This window comes from Balaenoptera acutorostrata, chromosome 2, assembly GCF_949987535.1.
Source record: "Balaenoptera acutorostrata chromosome 2, mBalAcu1.1, whole genome shotgun sequence".
Lineage (NCBI taxonomy): Eukaryota > Metazoa > Chordata > Mammalia > Artiodactyla > Balaenopteridae > Balaenoptera > Balaenoptera acutorostrata.
In genome coordinates, this window is record NC_080065.1 from 177,658,079 (window position 1) to 177,676,873 (window position 18,795).

The 18,795-nt window shown below is 40.1% G+C and overlaps 1 protein-coding gene across 4 annotated transcripts in view; it reads right to left on the reverse strand.

Moving 5' to 3' along the window:
* The window catches only part of ADGRE3 (adhesion G protein-coupled receptor E3), a 132,370-nt gene that overhangs the window by 3,233 nt on the left and 110,342 nt on the right, over positions 1 to 18,795 (reverse strand). For all 4 annotated transcript variants that reach the window (XM_057541716.1, XM_007182049.2, XM_007182047.2 and 1 more), the window contains 9 exons: positions 14,271 to 14,454; positions 11,410 to 11,526; positions 9,756 to 9,940; positions 7,689 to 7,856; positions 6,388 to 6,585; positions 5,863 to 6,098; positions 5,300 to 5,366; positions 4,988 to 5,079; positions 3,016 to 3,184 (listed from right to left, as the gene is read on the reverse strand). In XM_057541716.1, the coding sequence (XP_057397699.1) occupies positions 3,016 to 3,184; positions 4,988 to 5,079; positions 5,300 to 5,366; positions 5,863 to 6,098; positions 6,388 to 6,585; positions 7,689 to 7,856; positions 9,756 to 9,940; positions 11,410 to 11,526; positions 14,271 to 14,454 (1,416 nt within the window). The remainder of the gene's footprint in view (positions 1 to 3,015; positions 3,185 to 4,987; positions 5,080 to 5,299; positions 5,367 to 5,862; positions 6,099 to 6,387; positions 6,586 to 7,688; positions 7,857 to 9,755; positions 9,941 to 11,409; positions 11,527 to 14,270; positions 14,455 to 18,795) is intronic.

Here is an 18,795-nt window from a genome sequence, read left to right on the forward strand (position 1 = left end):
TCCCACTGTGGACATCTGGGGTTCAGTGCCACTCGGGGGCTCTGAAGACAACAGAGGACACACCTCAGAGTCATCCCACCTCAGGGACAAGGGAGCTGGGGCATCTATCTACCAGCTCCCGTCAGTCATTGGTTGATGGCTGCTCTAAAGGGCCATTACTCTCTGGCACCAACAGCTTGCCCTGTGTGTAAAGCAGGCATGTCCTGTGGGCAGTAAGAAGCCCACAGGCACAGAGTCACAGGTGTTTACAATAAGCAACCCTGGGCATGTAGAATATAATGCCAAAGTGATATGAGAGAGCCATCAACAACATCTGCTACACCAAGGTTTCCAACTTTGGCACTACTGACATTTTGAGTTGGATCATCCTTTGTAGTGGGGACTATCCTATGCACCATAGGATGTTTAGCAATATCTCTGGCCTCTACCAACTGGTTGTCAGTAGTAACCTTTCCCTTAGTTGTGACAATCAAAAGTGTCCCCAGACATTGATAAATGTCCCCCCTGGGGGTGGCAAAATTGCTTGAGAATAAGTGGTGTTTTTCCATATACACCATTACCCACAGGTAAATAAATATATAACATAGCATAAGCAATGAATATTTATATACGTTATATAAACAAAATAGAACCCTTCTGGAGCAATGTTTTGAAACTTGCTCTTTCACTAATATATTAAAAAATTTTTTTAAAATTATTTATTTTATTGATGTACATTTGATTTACAATGTTGTGTTAGTTTCTGGTGTATAGCAAATTGATTCATTTATACATACATATGTATATATTCTTTTACATATTTTTTCCATATGGTTTATTACAAGATATTGAATATAGTTCCCTGTGCTATACAGTAGGCCCTCATTGTTTATATATTTTATATATGATAGTTTGTGTCTGCTAATCCCAAACTCCTAACTTATCCCTCCCTCCCCCTCCTTTCCCTTTCGGTAAAAATGTTTGTTTTCTATGTCTGTGAGTCTGTTTCAGTTTTGTAAATAAGTTCATTTGTATCATATTTTAGATTCCACATATATTCACTAATATATTTTGAATATCCTTCCAGTCATAAAATATTTTTGTGCCCAGACAAAAATTAACATTTGAATGGTCTATGCCTATGCTCATCCTTTGTTCTCTAGGGAGTGTCTGCTCTGTCAGCTCAGTTTCTTCCTCTCTCCTATCCTCAGAGGAGCTGTTCTTCCTTTCCTAGTTTGGTTCTTTGGGCGTGTAGATGCAGAGTGATGAAAAGAGGGAGAGAGGAAGGAGCGAGAGAGAGAGAGAGAGAGAGAGAAGAGGAAGAGGAGGAGGAGGAGGAGGAGGAAGAGGAAGAAGAGTATCAGGAAAGAAAGAGTATCAGTCAGGACATGTTTTGCTGCAGTAACAAACGACCTCAAAATCTTAGTGGCTGAGCTCAACAAAGCTCAGCTGGACTCTGTGTCTTCTTCATGGTATTTGAGAAGTACAAATAAAGAAATTGGGTGATTTTGTATTTCTTCTGGCTGCTGGAATATCTTTATTTGGCCATTGCACCTCCTGGCCTGGACCATGTGGATCCAAGTTTCATTGGGGTTTCAGTCTTTTACATTATATTTAATAGTTGCATAGTATCCTGTTCTATAGATGAGTATAACTTAACTAAATCTAAGTAGAAGTATGTCAACATGGTTCAGTAGTATACAGCACGGTAGCATCTTGCCTGGGGTTCAATTCTAGAGCCAGCATGCAGTTCACATTACCCCTGAGCACCCCTTAGTAAGGAACCATCTTAGAGATTTATCTCAACAAGCCCAAAGCAGCCAGTATTTCCCAAGTGTCAGATGCACACTGTTTCTTTTGTTCAGCTGTAGACACATGAATTGGCTTGTGTTTAGTAGCCATATTGAATACAAAATATATATCTTGAAGAACTGGAAGCTCACACTGTGAGATGCCTCAGGCACTGAGATGAACTGGTGGAAGAGTACAAATAAGTCTTTTGCACTGTGCTCACTCAGGTGCATACATCCACCGAGAAGAGTTGCTTACAGTTTTCTTTGGCTGTACATGTAGATGGATGGGTAGATGAATAGAAGCGTAGGTATATGGACAGATATGTGATTAAGCAAACATAGCACAACGTTACTTACAGAATCTAGGTGATTGGTATGTGCGTGTTCACTACATAATTCTTTCAACTTTTTCATATATTTGAAAATGTTTATGATCAAATGTTAGAAAAACTATATTATTATGTAATTTCATTATAGAGCTATTAAAACATTAGTAGAGAGGCTATACATCACATGGAAATGTGTTTAAGAATTCATGTTAAGGGGTGTGGTAGATTGCTTTATTGATCTCAGTTATTCATTCCTCTGTAGTAGTATTACACCCTGTCTTAGCTTTGTGGTGAATGGAGTGTTTTTCTCCCATTGACTTTGGGCTTGGACATGGGATCTTATTTGGCCAATGAAATATTGGTGGAGGTGATGCAAACAGAATCACCTTGAAACGGCCTTGCTCAGTAGAGCTTGCCTTCTTGTGATTTTGCCATTGTTATAAGAAGAAATTATGTTAGGGAGATGCTCCCCTTTCTCCCAAGCCTCAGGGTCTCAAAGAGCAGACCTGAACATGATCTGCATCCTGGAGCCAGGCCAAGATGAGCCCAGCCAAGATCAGCTGAACCCCAATCAACCTGCAGACTCCAGAATGAGAAAAGTAAATATTTGTGTTTAAGCCACTGAGATTTTTGAGGTTGTTTGTTACATGGCAATAGATGACTATTACGCATGGGGAAGTTGAAGAAAAACATGGTATTTCCTTGATGTAACAATTATTTACTTTCTGAAAGCCATTAATCAATTGATGTTACAATCAATAGCATCCCACAGTAGAGAAAATATAGGGAGTGTTTACACACTACTCACAAGTGCCTATGAAAATTTAGAGAACGTGGATTTGAATGTTCATTAAACTACATATCTCCAAATTTTTCTTAACTTTAAAACAATAAAGAAAGAGGTCACAGTTTACCTGCTGGCTGAGGAGGCAGTAGACCAGGAAAATGAAGAAACCCTGAAGGCTGTTGATGATGGTGAAGAGGTAGGCCATGACATGGGCAGCTGGGCCTATCTGCAAGAAGCCCAGACACCATGAGCATCCCAGGATGAAGAGCTGAGCTGTTGCTTTGAGTGTCAGCATCCTGAGGGGAGTAGTAATCAATAATGTAAAAAAGCTAATGATGGACATGAATACTCCTACGGCATTGTTGTTAATGGTGAAGACTCTGGAGCTAGAATGCCTGGGTTTAAATCCAAGGCAGCACTAATTAACTGTGTGACCTTGGGCAAGTTACTGTCTGGCGTTTTTGTTTTTTTTTTTTCTTTTTTCTTTTTTTATCACTCCACGTGGCTTGGGAGATCTTATTTCCCTGACTAGGGAGCGAACCTGGGCCATGGGAGTGAAAGCGCCAAGTCCTAACCACAGCACCACCAGGGAATCCCTACTTTTCTGTAACTCAGTTCCCTAATCTTTGTAATAGTCCTATTTCATAGGGTTGCTGCAAAGATTAAATGAGACCTTAACATATGTAAAGTATTTAGGACAGTATATAGAACAAAATTAGTACCATACATATGTAAAGCATTCTAAAACTGCAAAGATAAAGCTCTTTATCTCTCTCTCTATATATCATTTATAGATGGAGGGGTCATAATTTGTTATTCAAACAGGGAGGCTTTTGAGATCAAAAGTGGTGCTATTCAGGGGAACTATATTCAATATGTTGTAATAACCTATAATGGAAAAGAATCTGAAAAAGAATATACATATATATGTGTGTAACTGAATCACTTTTTTGTACACCTGAAACTAACAGAACGTTGTAAATCAACTATGCTTCAATGAAAAAGGAGTGTTGTTAATAATTACAATGCATCAACAAACATAAACTGGGACCATCCCAGGCAAACTGAGATGTAAGGTCACCCTACTTTTGTATCTATATATTCCTAATTTTAAAATATCATATTACATAAGTGATAAAAGCTAGTTGAGGAACAATTTGTGTAGTGGCACTATTGTATGTGAGCCTGTCTGTTCTACAGAAAATGCACAGAAAAAGGTCTGGGAAAATATCAGACATATCATATTATGCAGTTTGTTACCCCTGGATTCCCTGGGAGGTAAAAGTAGCAGGAAAAGAGGGAGTAAGCAACTTTCACTTTTAACTTTATATATTTTGAAAACTTTTGACAAATAACAAATGTGTTATTTTTGTGATTACAATGAAAACCTCAACAAATCACATGTTCAAATTAAGATGGATGCTGAAAAATAAAAGAAATACTCATAGTTTCCAATTTTTTGAAATAGTATTATACAAAATATATTTTAACCTAAGTCCTTCCTGAACCTATTGCCTCTTGTGCTGTGTGGCCAAAGCTGTATTCTTCCATTCTCCTTTTCTTCCGTTTAGTGTTAGATCTCTCCGCTTTTTGAGATTTATCAAGGACACATGGCTACCCAGTTAGAGACTTCATTTCCCAGCCTCCCTTGCAGCTAGGTGTCACCATGTGACCAAGGTCTAGCCAATGGGATATGAGCAAATGTGGAACTTGCAACTTCCATGTCAACTCCTTCCCACATATGGGACTGATAAAGACAACATCCTAGGGGATGGTGGGGCAACACAATAGAAAGAAAGTGAGTCCTTGGATCACTCTGTGGAGCAGAGCTTCCCATTAGCCCTGAACTGTTTACCTCTGGTCTGTGGCGTGAGAATAAAATAAACTTCTATTTCACTCCCTTTTTTGGGTCACAGAAATTTAGCCTGTACTCTAGTGAATACAGCTTCTCATTAATTGTGATAGTGGAAGATGGTAGTGGTCTTGCTAGTCCTTAGAGCCTGGTTGTGGGGTGTATGTCTGTGTCGATATGTAGGAGGGACCAGTAGGAAGTGAGTAGAGGAAAAGGGGGTTAGAAAATACCACTTGCTTCATCTTACTTTATATTCTTGATGGTTGACACTTCACTGTTGAGGGAGGAAAGTTTTCTTTTCAAAATCCAAAGAACCAAGAGAAAAAATACAAAATTCACCTGCAAGAATGACACAGACCATGTAGAATACAAGTTAAAATGTACTATGTCCACTGTAAATTGTACACAGCTCCTACCTCCCTGCACATGGGTTTGAATTGGTAGCAGGTTGAAAAATCAAATCATACAACCGGGAAAATATATGTCCCTTGTGCTATCTTGCACCCATGTCTGGTGCTTCTTCTTAGGTCAAGAACATCAGAGCCACATATTCACTCACACAGATAATGGCACAGATGGGGCCGAGGAAAGCCCAGATGAATTTCTGGTCCAGGTGGAGCCAGCAGCTGGGAAAAATGGGAAAAGGGACACAAAGAGAGATCAGAGAAAGCACATGAAATGGATATGAAATGACACCTTTTCCTAACAGAGAATTTTCCAATGTCTCCTGAAAATGTCAGCTGACAATGAAGGCTTTAATTGTTCACTGCCATGTGTTACTGCTACATTAAACATTTTACAGGCACAGTCCTGCTGAATTTTCACACTAGTATTCTGAAGGTGGGACCATGGAGATGACCATTATCCCCATTTCACTAATGAGGGGACTGAGAATTAAGGACTTGAGGTCACAAATTATGGGAGAGATAAAGCTGGGAACCTAACTACAAAATTCTCCCCTTCCAGAGCCTTTTACATCATTCTTCCCTGCCTCACTGGGAAAGAGATTAGAGCCCTTATACTCAAGGGGAAAGTAGAGTGCATTTGATGTGAATATCCCAATCATCACTATTAACACTGCCCTCAAATATGTCCATGGCACAAGGTTAGAGTCAAGCTCACTAATCAGGTGTTCCATAAAGATGAGGCTTGGATGCTGCAGAAATGGCCACGATCACAGCCGGGACTCCATAGCCCACTGGGAACATGAGCTTCTTCATGAACCTGTTGATACTGGAGTGGTTGACCACCGTCAGGTTGCGTGCAGTGAGGAAGAGGTGCAGCCCCTCCAGCAGCATCCAGACGAAGGAGGCCAGGTAGAGATAGTGTAAGGCACCTGCAGTGATGGTACACAGCACCTGGGGAAGGAGGAAGGTGTCACCAGGAGGGATTGTCAGGGTGGAGCATGGCCCCAGGACCTCTCTTTTATACTGACACTGAGTTCAGAACACCTGGTATTAGACCAAGGTCACTGAAGGTAAAGGTGGTTGATAATCAACGGCAGCACACCTCACCTTGGCACCTCTCCCCCAACCTCCCTCTGGGGCCCAAGCCAATTTTATTAAGGTGTCCAATGCAGCATGGCTTCATGAACTCATCAGCATACACTGGGGGCAGGGCAGGGGTATTTTGGGACAGCATAAGTACCTTGATCTTGGTTCTATCAATGGCTGTTAGGAAGAGCAGGTGGGCCAGGAAGAGGCAGAGTGAGAGCTGCAGGTGGAGCAAGGTGCTGGTGTTCTGGATGGCTTTGCACAGCAGGAAGGTGAGGGCTGCCAGGACGAGGCACAGCAGAGAGAAGCTCAGCCCCACGTAGGTGATCACAGTCAGTGCGGGATCCTCCTCCTGGGAGTGAGCAGAGAGGAGCTCACAGTCAGGCTTTCCTGCTCTGGGATTATACTCCCCCACCCCTTGGAATGTGGCATCCCAACATAGGCAGATCACCTTCATCTCTGCAAGGAGGGGAGGGATGCAGGACTTCCTGTGTGCTGTCACCCAGCCTATGTCATCAGTACTCTGACCCCTCGTCTAGGATATGTGTCCCGTCTGACCTTCTCCCACCACCTTTGCTGCTGCCACCCAAATCCTGACCACCATCACCTCTCTACCAGTCCACTCCTGCCGCACCACCATCCATTCTTGACCCAGGAGCCAGAGATTTCTTCTAATAACATAAGTATGCAGCATCCCTGATGCAAATTCTCTATTGCCTTTCCATTGTAATTGGAGTGAAATCTAAACTCCTGACCATAGCATTTGAAGTCTGATGCATTTTCCCTGTGCCCTTTTCTCCAACCTGAACTTTCCCACTTCCCTCTCATTCACTCTGCTCCAACCACATTTATTTCTGGAACACACCAAGTTTGTTCTCTCTCAGGACCTTTACACATACATGTATCTCTTTTTGGGATGCTCTTCCCTGAAACCTTTTTTCATTGAGGTAAAATCCAAATAATATAAAACTAACCATTTTACACTGTACAATTTAGTGACTTTTAGTACATTCACAGTGTTGTGCAACCACCACCTCTCTCTAGTTCCAAAACATTTTAATCACCCCAAAATAAAACCCCATGCCCATTAAGAAGTTACCGCCTATTCTCCCCTTCTCCCAGCCCCTAGAAACCATCAATTTGTTCTGTCTCTATGGATTTGCCTATTCTAGACATTTCATATAACTGGAATCCTACAATATGTGGTCCTTTGTGTCTAACTTCTTTCACTCAGCATGGTATTTTTGAGATTCACCCACATTGTAACCCCACTGACTTAATATTCAGATTTCAGCTTGAATAGTTAATTCTCCTCTAACCATGTTATCTAAAGTAACACACTTCTGCAATCACTCCAGACACGCGCTCTTTAAAAATTTTCCTTATAGCATTTATGGGCACCTAAGCAGGGCCTCAAAAAGGATTAGCTTGAGGAATTCAATGTTTACATCATACCTCTCTGTGGAAGGCCATGAGGACGGCGAAACTGGACAGGTGAGTACAACTGCATATACTGTGAGTCTCGTTTGCTTGTATCAGGAAACAGCCCTCCATGGACCAGTGGCCGCCCTCCTTTGTACCTTTCCAGTAGACGCAGAAGACCTTTTTGATACTGGGCTTTACCTGAAAATAGAACAGGTTCATCATGTCCTTCCTTGGGAGGGACGGCTCTCAGAGTGTCAGTCTATGCTGGTGGGGTGCAAAGAGGTGACACCATGGGTTAGGAGAGATCAGGTGATTTTTATTTTAAGTGAAGACGATCACCACCAGGAACCTGTCCGCATAGTCCCAACTCTATTGGGATTCCGCATAACAGAAAATAAGCCCACCTCTCTCGGGAGCCAGAATTTTACAAGATGTCATTGGTTTCAGGACTTTATCCTCCAACATGGGAGTCAAATAAAAATAGAGTATAAGGCTCACTTAAATTTTCCTCCCAAATACTCTCTAAGCCAAATTTCCCTCATCTCTTCACATCAATTCTGCCCTGACCGCTTACCACACAATAATTGCTCGTACAATGACAGGGGTAGTGTAGGGAAGAAACATCACCAGGAGAGAGTAAAGTTAGTTTTCAATCTCTTTTTTTTTTGTCCCAAAGATGTCCGTAGCATCACTTGATCGGGCCAAGGATGTGAGTTGGATGCTCTCCTATTTGGGGGCTGTATCTCCTTTGATAATCCACCAGACCATCCCCAGATACCTTGCTCCACTTCCGTTGCTCCATGCCACACATGAAAAATTCCATTCCTAGATTTTATGCATCAGATGGAGAAAACCTACCTTTCCTCACCTTCCCCCACTTAATTCTTATTTTCTTAAAAATTAAAAAATATTTGATTTATTTTTTCCAGGCTTATTGAGATTTAATTGACATATTACATTGTGTAAGTTTAAGGTGTATGATGTAATGATTCGATATATGTATATATTGCCAAGTGATTATTACAACAAGGTTAGTTAACATCCATCACTTCACATATTTACAATTTTTATTTTGTGGTGAAAACTTTTAAAAGCTACTCTCTTAGCAACTTTCAAATATACCATACAGTATTGTTAACTAGAGTTAACTAGAGTCACTATTCTCTCCATTACACCCCCAGAACTTATTCATCTTATAACTGGAAGTTTGTAACATTTGATCATGATTACCTCTTTCCCCCACCTTCTGTCGCTGGCAACCACCAATCTGTCCTTTGTTTCTATGAGTTTGTTTTTTCAGATTCCACATATATATGAGATCAGTCAGTATTTGTCTTTCTCTGTCTGACTTATTTCACTTAGTCATAATGCCTTCAAGGTTCATCCATGTTGTCAAAAAAATGGCAAGATTTCTTTCAACTCTTACTTTCTAAACAGTTGACTATGTCTGGCTATTAGCCCTCCTGCCTTTAAGAGTTTGGGCAGAGAATGGGAAAAGGCAATGAATTATATAAAAGTTTTTCTTCTGATTGAATTATGTAGTCTTAATAATTAATTCCAGGCTTTTGTGCAAGAATAAATAGTATGTCTCAGTTCAAATTTCACAGATGTAGGAGGTACCGGCAATTAAAAAAAATTCCACGAACTAGAATGATGCTTGTTGCCCAAGAGAAATATCATGTGAGTCACTTATGTAATTTGAAAATTTCTACTACCACATTAAAAAAGGAAAAGAAACAGGTCAAATTAATTTTAATAAAATATGTTATTTAAAGCACTATATTCAAAATAATATCTTTTAATATGTCAATATAAATCAATACATGTAATCAGTGTAACATTATTGAGATGCTTAACACATTGTTCTTCTTACCGAGTCTTCAAAGTCTGGAAATACTGAATCTAAACCTGGAAATACTAAGTCTTCAAAATCTCAGTTCAGACTCACCATATTTCAAATGCTCAATAACTATAGTTGTCTCCTGGCTATGATATTGCACAGTGCAGGTCCAGAATCATTGACTTGGGAGTATTTGAAAATTGTTTGGTCTAACATCCATGAAACCTAAGCAAGTACAAATTGCGGCTTTGACCCACCTTCACGTGCTGAAAACTTAGACTCACAGCCTGGGAGAGAGGTGTGTTCCTTTTGGGTCCAATAGCAGCACTCACTACCTGGGAGTTCAGGTAAACTTGATCTGTCTCATTCGCCTCTTCAAAAAATGTTGCATTTATGATGTTTCCAAGAGAAGAGTATGAAACAAAGGCAACTACACTGAGACCTGAGGAAACAGAATAATGGAGTCTTAAAAAGTGCCACCATTCCTTCTGTTGCCCTTTCCCACTCCATACCTGCCAGACTCCCATGATCGCCACACCTGTGCTCAGCTGTGCCTAGGAAGTTTACTTTTCCTCTCCTGCTCTTCCTACCCAAATATTCACAACTCCTCCTCAAAGACCCAGCTCCAACCCAGCCTCTGGCTCGGGAAGTCTTCCCTAGCTCCTCAGGCAGCTTGATGTGTCTTTCTCCAAATTCGTATTTCAAGTGCAGTCCCTGCCGTGCCAAAGAGAATTCATCTGTCCATTAATTATTTCCTGTGGATTAATCCCATTTTTCCAACAGGCACTAAACTTACTGAGTAACTAATACCGGATACTTCATTTGGAAACCACAGGGCTCCTAGCACAGTGCCAAGAATGTGGTAAATGATGAATTCTTTTAACACATCTTTATTTTCTAAAAAAGTGCAGCTTATATTTCAAACACTTAGAAAACTATAAAAAAGACATAACAGACATTTACACTCAGATTTAAAATATATTATAGTTTTGTCGTATTGGCTTCAGAATTATGTATTTTTTAAGAAATAAAATGTTTTAGATATGGCTAAAGATCCCACTATTATTTCATTCTCTTTCTTCCTTCTCGAGAAATAACCACGAACTTGAAGTGGAAGTGTGGCCTTTCCGTGAATACATTTGTAATTTTACGACATAAGCATGTTTCTGTTATAATATAGAGTATTGTTTTCTGTGTTTAAAAATTCACATTAATGGTATCCCACATTGGGTATTCTTTTTTTTTTTTAAATTATTTTATTTATTTTATTTTTGGCTGCATTGGGTCTTCGTTGCTGCGCGCGGGCTTTCTGTAGTTTTGGTGAGTGGGGGCTACTCTTCGTTGCGGTGCGCGGTGCGCGGGCTTCTCATTGCGGGGGCTTCTCTTCTTGCCGAGCAACTCAAGCTGCAACAACTCTTCCCTGGGTCTTCAGCCTGCTGGCTAGGTTTTAGACTTGCTACCCTCCACAATCACAGGAGCTAATTCCTTAAAATCTCTCTTTGTCCCTGTTTCTCTCTGTCTCTCTCTCCACACCCCCACCCCCACCCCACTGGTTCTGTTTCTCTGGAGAACCCCGACTGATACACCTACTAATGCTTCCTGGGATCATCTCCCAAATAAAATCATTACAATTGAACTCCTTATACTTGTCCATGGACTGCTTCTGAGTGAACCTAAACTGAGACCCAGGTAGAGCAGCCCCTCAACTGCAAAGAAATCCCTTTCATGCTGAAGAATAGAAAGCCTCTACTTCAAGAAGATTTTTTTTTTTTTAAGGAAAAGACTCAAATGACACAGCTTTAGGGTAACAGACCCATTAGGGAGGAGCCTATTGTGGACCTTTCCTTACTACTCACACAGTGACATGGCTCTGCGTGTCTTAGGGATTCTGCATGCAGCTACCACCTGTACCTTGTGTGTTTCCCTGGATGACGTCACTGCAATGGATATCCATGGAGTTCATTTGGGCGTTCAAGTTGAAGATGACTGCCTTGGAGCAATTGTCTGTAACAACTCGAGTTTCAACAGCTGGTAAGAAAAACAACGGGCAAGCTTACCATTATTATAAGTTTTAAAAATGTGCATAGCTACACAAACAGCTCAAATTTACTGAATGTCTAGAATGTGCCAGGCACTGGACTAAGATCCTTATACATCATCATCTTATAACAGCATCATATAACGCCATGAGGAACCATTGTTCAGATGAGGAAACTGAAGTTCAGAATTTAAGTAGGACTCTTAACTCCTGAAACCAAGTTCTTAAATAATATTCTCTAGCATATTGTCTTTGAAGCAACAATTCTGTTTCTAGGAATTTATTCTAGGAAATCAGTCATGGATAAGAGGGCAGAATTAGCTACAAGAAAGATGTAGCTAATTTCACAGCAGCAAAGATGATAATGGTGAAAAATGGGAAGTGACCTAAATGTTTAAGAAGGAATTGATTAAATAATTTATGGCTTATCTCTTTAATGGGGAACCATGCTTCCAATAAAAATGAAGTCACAGAAAAGCAGGAAATAAGGGAATTCCCTGGTGGTCCAGTGGTTAGGACTCCACGCTTCCACTGCAGGGGGCACGGGTTTGATGCCTGGTCAGGGAACTAAGATCCTGCAAGTCACATGGCAGGGCCAAAAGAAAAAAAAAAAAAAAAGAGCAGGAAATAAGTTCATGAAAATATTTATCTTAAAAATCAGACAGTCTGAGACTGGTCATGAGTTGGAAATTATTCAATCTGGATGTTGAGTGCAGTAGGCTTATTATGTCTCCTTTTGTTTATGTTTAAAAAAGTTAAAAAGAAGCAAGTAACAAAATAGCACTTAAAGAATGATACTATTATAAAGTAGATAGGAATATAAAAAATGATACTATTTAAATGAAACTTTATAATACTAAAGAGTGGAAAGTAGAATAATGAAAATTATAGAAATTACCAGCCCTAGTTGTAAGTGTATTATATGCAGCATTATTATCTTGTTTTATAGATGAGGAGACTAAAAAGCCCCTGAGGTAAGGCTACTGGTCATCGATTAAACAATTAGGAACTGGCCAAATCAGGAAAGATGAGAGTTACTCGTAATCTGGTTTAATTTTGAATGAAATTGTCCAGATTCTGGTTTTCCAGGAAGGTTAGGCACTGAATTTTATTTTATTAAAACAATTTAAAAGATTACTATTTTTATAGAGTATAAAGTACTTTATCATGCAAGTTGGTAAAACAAAATTGTTAGTTAGGCATACACAAATACACTGACATCTCTGAGCTGAATAAAAAGCACAGCAAACAGCATTTCTGGAGGGCAATATAGTGATATATATCAAAAGTCTATAAAATGTTTTTTTTTCCCTTTGACCTAACAATTCCTCTTCTATGAATTGATCCTAAGAAAACATCAAACAAATACACACAGATAAATTTTCAATGGTCTTTGTCACAGGGTTGTTTGGTAACAACCTGCATTTACCAGAATAGGGAAATAAATAAATTATAGTATAAATAAATATATAGTATAAATAAATTATATATACAATGTAACTCTATAAACCATTGAAGACAGTAACATAGGTAATGATGATGTATATGATTTACACGGAAAGATGTTAGTAATGTAGTGAGTGAGAAAGCAGGTTGTGCAACCGTATGTAAATTGTAACATACACAACAAACATGTGTCTCTTCATCAGACATGTACCTACATGGGTATCAGATTGGAGGATTGGGTTGTGGGCTCAATTTAGTTTTGTGTACATGTTTTTTCCTAATTTTTTAAAAATTTAATACTTGGCTTTGTTATGGTATTTTATTTATTTTTATTTTCAAAAACAAAAATTGTATATATTTACGGTGTACAGTATGAAGACTTGACACACACATATACATAGTGAAACGATTACCAAGGTCAAGCTAATTGACATATCATCTCATCACATAGATATATAATGAATATGTATGACTAGTATAATAAAAGTATTTTTTTTTTTTTTGGCTGCGCTGCGTGGCTTGCGGGATCTTAGTTCCCCGAACTCGGGTCCCGGCAGTGAAAGTGCCGAGTCCTAACCACTGGACCACCAGGGAATTCCCTAATAAAAGTATTTTTATTTAAAAAATATGTAGTAAGATGTTCCTTCTGGGATGGTTTAAGTAGCATCACTGTGACGTGTGCTGTTAAGTTATGTAAGCACTGGTTGAAAAAAAACCAAAAACCTAACTTCAAGCCAGAATACCAGACTCAGGATTAGAAACCACTGACAATTTTTATTTATTTAAAAAAATTTTTTTAATTTTTAAAAATTATTTTTATTAAAAAAAATTTTTGGCCACGCCGGGGGGCTTGTGGGATATTAGTTCCCAGATCCACCCGGGTCCTGGCAGTGAAAGCACCGAGTACTAACCACTGGACCACCAGGGGATTCCCCCACTGGCAATTTTTAAAAACAGCTCTATGGAGGTGTAATTGATGTACAAAAAATTGCATGCATTAAAGTGTACAACTGGATGAGTTTCACTGAGTGTATACATCTGTAAAACCACCACCACAATCAAGGTAGAGAGCATTTCTATCACCCCCAACAATTTCTCCAAATTTTTCTCATGCCCTTTTTTCATCCCTTCACCTGCCCTCTCCTCCCTGTCACTATGGATTAGTTTGCATTTTCTAGAATTTTATATTAATGGACTCATGCAGTACTTATTTACTTTTCTAATTGTTCAATCCAGACCCCAGTTAGTAACCATACCCTGTGTATATCATGCCTTATTGTCTTCTTACCCACAGTACGGTTTTGGACTTTCTGGAGTTTTTGGTCTGGGGTTTTCAAGGCAGTTTCTAGAACAACCGATTCAATTTTCTGGAGAATAGATGTGAACGTGGCTGTGATGTTTCTCCCCTCTTCCATTCCCCATACAGTCTTATTGGTGAGAAGTGACTCGATATTCTCAACAACCTGTTGCAGCTTTGAAGAGATAAAGAATTAAAAAAAAAATCCAATCTGATAGGTCCCACATCCAGAGGGTCAGAAGAAAACACAAGAAAGCAGGTACTGGAGCCAGACAACTAGTTTAAATCCTGACCCCACCATTCACCTGCTGAGCAACCTTGGGAAAGTCACTCAATCGCTCTGTGCCTCAGGTACCCTGTTTAGAATGAGGACAGAACTAAGACCCCATAGAGTTTTGGGGAAGATTAAATAAGTGAAGAGATGCTACGTTTTTAGAACAGTGTCTGTGCCTGGTAAACACCATATAAGTGTTAGTTATTATGAACATCTTTTACCAACAAGGAAGTGGTAAGGTTTCTAGAAATAGACCAGTGGTTCTTAACTGGGGGTGATTTTGATCCCCAGGGGATCAAGTTAGTGACAACTTAGTACATTCATGATGTTGTGGAATCATCACCTCTATGTAGTTCTAAAACATTTCCTTCATCTCCAAATAAAACCCATTAAAGAGTTACTCCCCATTCTCCCTTCCCCAAGCCTCTGGAAAGCACGAATCTGCTTTCTGTTTCCATGGATTTGCCTATTCTGGACATTTCATACAAATGGAATCATACGCTATGTGATCTTTTGTGTCTGACTTCTTTCACTAAACATAATGTTTTTAAGGTCATCCATGTCGTAGTGGGAATCAGAACTTCATTTTTTTATGGCTGAATAATATTCCACTGTATGGATATACCACATTTTATTCATCCATTCATCTGTTGATGGACATTTGGGCCATTTCTGCCTTTTGGCTAGTGTGAATAGTGCTGCTAAGAACATAGGTGTGCAAGTATCTATTTGGGTCCCTGCTTTCTTCTTTTTAAAATTTATTTTATTGAAGTATAGTTGATTTACAATGTGTTAATTTCTGCTGTACAGCAAAGTGATTTAGTTTTATATACATTCTTTTTCATATTCCTTTCCATTATGGTTTATCACAGGATACTGAATATAGTTCCCTGTGCTATAAAGTAGGACCTTGTTGTTTATCCATTCTAAAATATATATAATAGTCTGCATCTGCTAATCCCAAACTCTCCTTCCATACTTCCCTTACTGCCCTCCCCCCTCTTTGGCAATCAGAAGTCTGTTCTCTATGTCTGTGAGTCTGTTTCTGTTTTGTAAATAAGTTCATTTGTGTCATACTTTAGATTCTACATGCAAGTGATAGCATATGGTATGTGTCTTTCTCTTTCTGACTGACTTCACTTAGTATGATAATCTCTAGGTCCATGCATGTTGCTGCAAATGGCATTATTTCATTCTTTTTATGACTGAGTAGTATTCCATTGTATATATATACCACATCTTCTTTATCCATTCATCTGTCAGTGGACATTTAGGTTGTTTCCATATCTTGGCTATTGTGAATAGTGCTGCTATGAAATAGGGGTGTATGTATCTTTTTGAAGTATACTTTTGTCCGGGTATATGTTTGGGTCCCTGCTTTCAGTTCTCTTGGGTATATTCCTAGGAGTGGAATTGCTGTGTCACCTGGTAATTCTATGTTTAATTTTTTGAGGAACCTGGCAATGACATTTTATAATGAAATGCTCCTGTTGATAACATGATTATTTGTTCATTACTTCAATGAACAGTTGCTGAACTCCCAATGTGGGCTTGGTCTGATTCCTGCCCTCAAGAAGCTCACTGTCTAGAGGGTGACAGCACACCATGTGAATGTTATCAGTCTGATGGAGATAACGATGGATAACATAGATGGAACATGTATTCTGGATCAGGCACTGTGCTAAATACTACACATATATTATCTCCTCTAACCTGCTCATCTATCCAAGGGTGCCATTACCACCCCCGTCTTACAGATGAGTAAATTGATCTTGAAGAGCGTGATGGTTAATTTTATGTTTCAACTTAACTGGGTAATGGGTTACACAGATATTGGTCAAGCATCATTCTGGGTGTGTCTGTGAGGGTGTTTCTGGATGAAATTAACATCTGAATGGAGAGATGAAGTAAAGCAGATTGTCCTTCCTGATGTGGCTGGGGATCATCCAGTCAGTTGGAGGCCTGACTAGAATAAGAACTCTGAGGAAGGGACTTTCCTCCTGCCTCCCTGACAGTTCCAGCCTTGAGCTGGGACATCGTTTTTTTCCTTCAGACTCAAACTGAAACATTGGCTCTTCCTGGGTCTCAGACCTCTGGATTCAAACTGGAACTACACAATCAACTCTTCTGGGTCTTCAGCATGTCGACTGCAGATTTCGGGGCCTGTCAGCCAATTCCTTATAACAAATCTCTTTATATCTTTTCTCCTATTGGTTCTGTTTCTCTGGAGAACCCTAATACAGAGAGGTCATCATTTTGCCCATGTCACTTGCCATTGTGGTGCTGGGATTCAAACCTCTGTCTACACTTCTAAACCCCACATCCCCTACTGTGAGAACATAGTGGGGGGATATTAACTAAGATGCAGGAGTTTAGGGAGGTCATCCAGGAGGACACGACACCTGAATTGAGTCTTTTTAAAAAAATTTAATTAATTAATTAATTAATTTTTGGCTGCATTGTGTCTTCATTGCTGCGTGCGGGGTTTCCCTAGTTGTGGCGAACGGGGGTTACTCTTCGTTGCAGTGCGCGTGCTTCTCATTGTGGTGGCTTCTCTTGTTGCAGAGCACGGGCTCTAGGTGCGTGGGCTTCAGTAGTTGTGGCGCACGGGCTCTAGAGCACAGGCTCAGTAGATGTGGTGCATGGGCTTAGTTGCCTCGAGGCGTGTGGGATCTTAGTTCCCAGACCAGGGCTCGAACCTGTGTCCCCTGCATTGGCAGGTGGATTCTTAACCACTGCACCACCAGCGAAGTCCCCTGAATTGAGTCTTGAGTAAGGAAGAGTGGGAGGAACCAGCCAGGTGAGGAACTAGGAAAAGGAGTTTCAGGTTGAGAGAACAGCATGTACTTGGAGGCCTGGAGCTTGGGAGGGCAAGGCATGAACAGTTTCTCTGGAGTAGAGCAGGGTGAGGGTGGGGAGTAGGGCAAATAAGGGACAAGTCCATTCTGCTAGACTATAGATTCTCAGAGACATGGATCGTTCTCTTTGTTAAAATTCAGAGTCAGTTTACAGACACTAAATTACTACCTATCAGGAAGTTTTTGGTTTCTCTCTCTTAATTGTCCTACAGTATCCATTTCCCCCTCCTACTTTTAATAATTGAATGAATTCCTCAAATTTTATGTGGGCCATGATACCCAACCACAGACCATATTGTCCCAGCCTCCCTTGCAGCTAGGTTTGGCTATGATATATGCGACTTCTGGGTTGTCACCTTAAGACATGTCTCTAGGGACTTCTCTGGTGGCACAGTGGTTAAGACTCTGCCTGCCAATGCAGGGGACATGGGTCTGAGCCCTGGTCTGGGAAGATCTCACATGCTGCAGAGCAACTAAGCCCACGTGCCACAACTACTGAGCCTGCACTCTAGAGCCTATGAGCCACAACTACTGAGCCCGTGTGCCTAGAGCCTGTGCTCTGCAGCAAGAGAAGCCACTGCAATAAGAAGCCTGCGCACCACAACCAAGAGCAGCCCCTGCTCGCCACAACTAGAGAAAGCCTGCGCGCAGCAATGAAGACCCAATGCATCCAAAGAAAGAAAGAAAGAAAGAAAAAAGACATGTCTCAAGGAAGTTATCCTGACATTATTAGCATATCATATAGTGAGTAGATGAGGAGCGAGGCCCTCTCTCTACTCTCCTCTCTTCACCTTGTACTCCAGAGAACTTGCCCTGGACCCCCTCTTCCCTCTATCCACCAGTACGAATGCAGCATTGCAGCAACCCAGCTTTGGCTATGCAGTTGAGGACAAGATGCCAGGGGATGATGGAGTAACAGTATGGAAAGACCATGGGTACACTTAATGGCCTCATGGAGCAGAATCCCTTCACCAGTCTGGATTCCTTGCCTCTGGACTGATAAGTCAGAAAGTAATAAAGATCCATTTTTTTAAAGCCACTGGATATTTGAGTCTCTTTGTTACAACAGCTCAGCATATCCTAATACAGTCTTGCTTAGTCTGTCTTTCTTGGTTTGGGATAGATCTTCTCTTTAGGGGGCAGACACACACATACCTATATATACGTACACACACACCCTTATATACATACACACTGTATCTATCTATCTCTATAGTGAGATATGTAGCAATAAACATAGTGATATACATGTATACATCATAGTTATATATAATACATATTAGATAACATAATAATATAATTAACACATATTATAATTAACATATATCAAAATATGTTGTCTTAATATATATCATATATTCTATATTATCATATGTATGGTATA